Source organism: Argentina silus, assembly GCF_951799395.1.
Source record: "Argentina silus genome assembly, chromosome: 17".
NCBI classification, from domain to species: domain Eukaryota; kingdom Metazoa; phylum Chordata; class Actinopteri; order Argentiniformes; family Argentinidae; genus Argentina; species Argentina silus.
Genome location: NC_139671.1, coordinates 15,012,016 through 15,017,739, shown reverse-complemented (window position 1 = coordinate 15,017,739; position 5,724 = coordinate 15,012,016). Strand labels below are relative to the sequence as shown.

The following is a 5,724-nucleotide window of genomic DNA, read 5'->3' as shown; positions in this document are numbered from 1 at the left end:
CCCCCAGCCCTGCCTCCCCCCACAAAACCAAGTCCCTCTCCCTGGAGAGCACAGACCGCATGAACTGGGACACATGAGTGACAGCACAGGACTCCAAGCCCTAACCCTCACCACGCTCCTGGGCCCGCCCCTCCCAGGGCTCAGCCTATCCCCTGCCCACGGAACTGCACCGGCTTCCACAGCTCCTTCTCGCCCTTTGACCCCTTGACCACAGCGCTACGTTCCGAGCTCTGGGGCTGACATCTCCAAACAGGGAAGGGACAGAAGTGTGTGTTTAACCCCCGATCAAGAGGGAAACGCTGGGGAAAGGTTACCTTATGTTAGTTACTGAGTGTGTGTGTATGTGTGTATGTGTGTGTGTGTGTGTGTGTGTGTGTGTGTGTGTGTGTGTGTGTGTTGATGAGTGTGTTGACATGTGTGTGTATGCGTGTATGTGTGCGTGTGAGTGTGTATGTGTTTATGAGGGAGGGCAATACAATGTAGGAATCAAAATTTGACACACCCTTAAATCTGCTTTGTAGCCGATACCAGAACAAGTGAAGCGCTGAGCTTCTCTGACAGTACTTCTCTATCGCAGCACTAGCCCATAATGAGTAGCTCAGATTTCTGTGATTGGCACCTCATACAGTATAAAGACACTTAAACCTTAAGATGCAACAAAAAAAGAAGAGGATTAATATCAAACAAATGATTTGTACTTGTATATATAAGCACCTTTTGGGTTTGGGGGACAACGTTTTATTTATTTATCAATCTTAGACATGGAAAGCAAGGTGCTTTGCAGCTAGGGGTGAAAGAGTGGGAATTTTTTCTAAACTCTTTGCCTGGGTTACTTTCTCCTGGACAATTCTTAATAATAACAGCTGAAAAAGGGGAAGTCAATTTACAAAGGCTCATAAAATTAAAAAAAAAAAAAAAGCAATGATGTTTATTTTTTATTTTGCTCATGAAAGTGATATGTGCAGTGACTTAATTTGTTTGTATACCATCAGCAAGAAGCTACGCAGCGCAAAACAAGGCGGGGTATTTTAAACTAGGCGACCTTGCCTCACAGGCTTCAATGTTCTAGAATATTAGGGACAGCAGCATAGAAGCAGACGAACATTCTATGATGACATCACGGCTCCTGTATGCTACTTCCTCATGGGCCAGTGACATCATCATCCACGGATCTGGGACCATTCATACCATGTAGTCTAGAACCTTCCACCATGTACACTATAGACCAAGCCACCAGTTACCAACAGCTGATTCCCATCACAATAATGTACATAGGTTTAAAAGTAGAGATAATATATGATAAGGAAAATACTATAGAGAATACATGGGAGAAGATCCTCTTTACCTTTCATTCCTTTCCTTTTTGAGAATGCTTTGGTTGTATATTCACACGGAAAGCCATTTTAAACCACTTTCAAGTTCTTTTCACGGTTGCTTTTAGATTTGTTGTTTTCTATCCTATGTCGAGTGTTATTTTCAATTTACTTTAAATTTTTTGGATGAAGCTCATATGATGGGGTCATCGGAGCCCCGTGCTGTTCAGTGAATATGTGCATTTATTTGAAGCGATAGTCCTATCACACAGATGCGGCCACGATTACATGTATACGAGATACAATCATACCCAGCACACACACGTACACACACACGCACACGCACACGCACACACACACATACACACACTCTCACACACTCCTCTACTCTTTCCCACTATGGTCCACAGTTTGATTGTTTGAGGTGGGAGTGTGGCTCAGTATGAAACTGTGTGCGTACTTCTCCCTGTGGTACCCTGGACTTTAACACAGTCCTTTGACTTTTGAGAGATTTTGGAAAGAGCTTGTAATAACCAAAAAAAAAGAAAAAAAAGAATGATGTTCTGTTCTTTTTTCTGACAGCCTTGCTTATTTGAAGAATGTTGTGATACGTTAGTAAAAAAAACAAAAGGTAAAAAAAAAAAAAAAGGAGAGACACTAAAATCGTAAAATAACAGTTGTTGACTACAGTTGTGTGGACGAGGCTAACGTGGCGGTGTAAAGAGTAACGAATGTACAAGAGATGCTTGAACGAGGTCAGCGCGTTGTTTCTGTTACTGAGCGCTGCTGCCAGTCAATGTTACTCTCTCACTGCGAGCTGGTGAGATGTGTATTCAGTGGTGGAAATGGGGAGGAACCTATGGGAAGCTATGGTTCCAGGAGTGAACTTGGTGGTGACAAAACACTGTATTATCAGCTTTCAGTTTGCCCCCGGACCCACCGAGGTTCCCCCAGTGAATTAATTCCATTTCCATGACTGTGTGTATTCCTGTCTGCCGATGCAATAACCTTGATGCAAACCTAGAGTCCAGCATAGTGTTGATCTGATCTGTATTGATGTGCAGGCACAGTGATTTACTTTCCTATCGTTTGGAGCTTTGAGGTTGTGTCGAGATCAGCTAACTTGTTCTCTCTCAAGAGGTACTGTAGTAGGAGAATCTCTTTTGGAAATAAATGTTTTGGATTTCTGATGAGGAATTGTTTTTGTGTTACAGACCACAATTTGATGACCGTTGTTGATACAGCTTAAAGGGACTGTGGAATATTGTGATAATTGATCAACTGGTTATTAATGCTATATTCATACTTTCAGTTAATAATATGATATATTGAATACTGATCATTACTGACCTTTATACATCCATATGTATAGTGAATTTTCGTCTTGAGACTCGTGGACTTTTTCTGGCTACTGTTGTTGCAATAACACATTCCTGAGCATATGTAGGGGTGAAAGACGTAGAGATCTTTGAATTTTTCTGTAGATGTGACCCACCTGACGTCGTCACTCAGTCGAATGCACCACACAAGGTCTCGACGGAGTGGGGGGCAACAAACAGCTAATGTGGAGACGTTTTATGAACAAGGTGTCTCTTACCTTCTTTCCTATTCACACGTTTCTTTCCGTTGTCACCCACACGCCACCGGGACTCGACGGTCCATCGCTGAGGTTTTGACGTCCCATCTGGGTCGCCAATTAAATGTGGAGGAAAAACCCTCCAAACTTGAGTTCTTATGGTTAGTCACAATCTAGCATACTACATATTCTGTAATCAAGAACTTTTCAATACACCAAAATCATATGCAGAGAGAGAGATACTCTACACACGACACAGAGAGAGATCCTCTACACACGACACAGGGCAGAGAAACATTCAAAGATCTCCTCTGTGGGCAGCCTTTTTATTCCCAAATCCTCTCTTTGTTCCCAACTTTTCACCTCTTAATCTTTAAACCAGATGTAACCTTTCACCTCTCCATATACTCAGAAGATGTAACTTTTCACCTCTCCATATACAAATCATAGGTAACCTTTCACCCCTACATATGCTCAGGAATGTGTTATTGCAGTAGCCAGAAAAAGTGAACATGAGTGTCAAGTCAGACGTTCACTATACATGTGTGTGTGTATAAAGGTCAAATGATCAGTATCCAATATATCATATTATTAATTGAAAGTATGAATATAGCATTAATAATCAGTTGATCAATTATCACAATCTTCCACAGGACCCTTCTGTCTTAAAGGTTTAGGAGGAATGTGTGTGGGTTGAAGCGTACCAAGTCCTTTTCATGGCAGCATATTTTCCAGTCTTGTCAGACGCGTTAAAAAGAGACACAAAATGTATTAAAACTGAACAGAATTCTGCTTTCATTGCTGCAATGGGACCTTTAATCTGAACTGCTACCTATTCCCTTCCGGAATACAGCCATGTATTCTATTCTCTAGCTGACTCATTCCAAATGTTTTTTAGAATTCCATTTTATATTGAGCTTGCAAAGAAGAGAGTTTTCTTAGGGAAGAGTCACAGTCTCTATGTTGCTAAGCTGGTTTTACTCCTGACTGTCTGGACTTAATCATCTCCTTTAAGTTCCTTTAAGCTACCAAGTCTCCTTATTCCTACCTGCTGGTCCTTATCTGTAGAATGTATTAGCTGAGAAGAGGAAGAATCTTAGTCAAGTATTTTAGCAGGCTTTTTACTGTACAGTAAAGCCCCGATAATCCCACTTTAAAAACTCAGGAATGTCAGAACCAATGAATATTTTCATCAATGAAAATGAGTGTGAGGAGACACATGGGAGGAAGAGTTAATTTAGCTGTAGCGTAGCGCGTAGCCGTGATGGTCGAATCAGCAGGAGGAACCGAGAGCGAGGATTCAGACGGGTGTTTTTGAATTGATAATGAAATGGGGTTAGGGGTTAAAAGGTTAAGGGTCGGACGGAGGGGTAGTTCGAGGCTGAGGTGCCACAGTGGTAACCATTAAAAAAAAAATGCCTTTGCATTTCAGTGAGGTCTTATCTACGATACCTTCTATATTATTTGCTCTTTCATATCATATTACGTTTTTTTTTTTGTTTTTTTTCTAGGATTGCTTTGTAATAATTTGTACAGTTTTGCATGTTATAGATGTAATCATTTTTTGTTTTTGATTTGTTTTGTTTTATTTTGACTTGCTCATTTTGAACGGTTTGGGAGTTTTACCGAGGATAACCCACTACAGGTGATGTAGATTCTTTTTGCACAGAAATATTTAAGGTGTAAGGTCAAACTAAATAATGTATGGAACTGGCCACCACGCTTATGTGGAGAACTCATTATATTAATCTGACTCCGATGTATTTCAATAAAGCGGAGGGCTGTTACAAATACAGCTTCACTGGTTGGTGTGTAGTCATTTCTTTTTCTTGCAGGACACACACACAAGATGCGCACGGGTGCACGGGCACACACTCTCACACACTCACACACACACACACACACACAGATGCTCTGACCCTGATTCCAGGCATATCTTTCAGAAGAGTTTATTACAAATTTCACAAATGTACCCGAAAATGTTCCATTTACATCTATGCACATATGATGCCACTAGAAGAAATTAGGGCTAACATTTATCTATACAAGTAAGTATACACTTTGTAGAGGGGGAAGGGTGGGCTAGAACTACCGTTCCTATCTAATCTAAAAGGAAGGGGGGGGTACAGTATCTATCATATTGGAACTATAAGGCTGGAGTTTGGAATTCAGCTTCTGTCCTGGAATGCAGAACCTTCACTTCAAAATGGCCGACATATCAGCTGTCCCCATCTCCCTCACATCTCATCACATACAGTAGAGTACATTACACCTCTGCCAACTGCATCCATTCCAAGTGCAATGAAAATAACTGACATAGAAAAGTACAGTACCATGAAGTAGTAGATTACAGGTTTAGATTAGGTCAACACAGTGGTTTTGGACACAAGACTAGGGGCTATATTTTAACGTAGCGTAAAAAAAAGTCAGCGCACATGATGGCACTTGACCTGCTTATTGTCATGAACACGACCTCCATTTACGGCTATTCCACCCACGTGAGCACAGGTGAGACAGTGCTACAGCTAACTGCCAACAGGCGTTTGAACTTGCGTCCATTTTTTGTGCCGGCTGAAAGTAGTGCCCTAGTTCTTGTACAGGTAAACAAAGTGGTCCGAAGGAAAAGTCTTTGCCTTTGTAGAGGAATACTTGACATCGTGTGCTTTTGTAACCCATAACGGAGTGACCCACATGAACTGGCTACATCCCTCACCACACAGTGCTGGAATGTAACTGATAAGAAGCTCTTCAAAGTCTTTATTAGGTCCTTAGGTCCAGGAAACTGATCCCAGAGCAGCATCCTTCATTGAAAGCATATGAGTGTCCTTCACCTCA

At 41.5% G+C, this 5,724-nt stretch overlaps 1 protein-coding gene across 4 annotated transcripts in view; it reads left to right on the top strand.

The window, feature by feature from the left end:
* The window catches only part of cdc42bpab (CDC42 binding protein kinase alpha (DMPK-like) b), a 58,435-nt gene extending 56,469 nt beyond the window's left edge, over window positions 1-1,966 (top strand). For all 4 annotated transcript variants that reach the window (XM_083688365.1, XM_083688363.1, XM_083688364.1 and 1 more), the window contains one exon: window positions 1-1,966. This exon is cut by the window's left edge and continues 55 nt beyond it. In XM_083688365.1, the coding sequence (XP_083544491.1) occupies window positions 1-77 (77 nt within the window). In that variant the 3' untranslated portion in view covers window positions 78-1,966.
* Window positions 1,967-5,724: the final 3,758 nt, after the last annotated feature.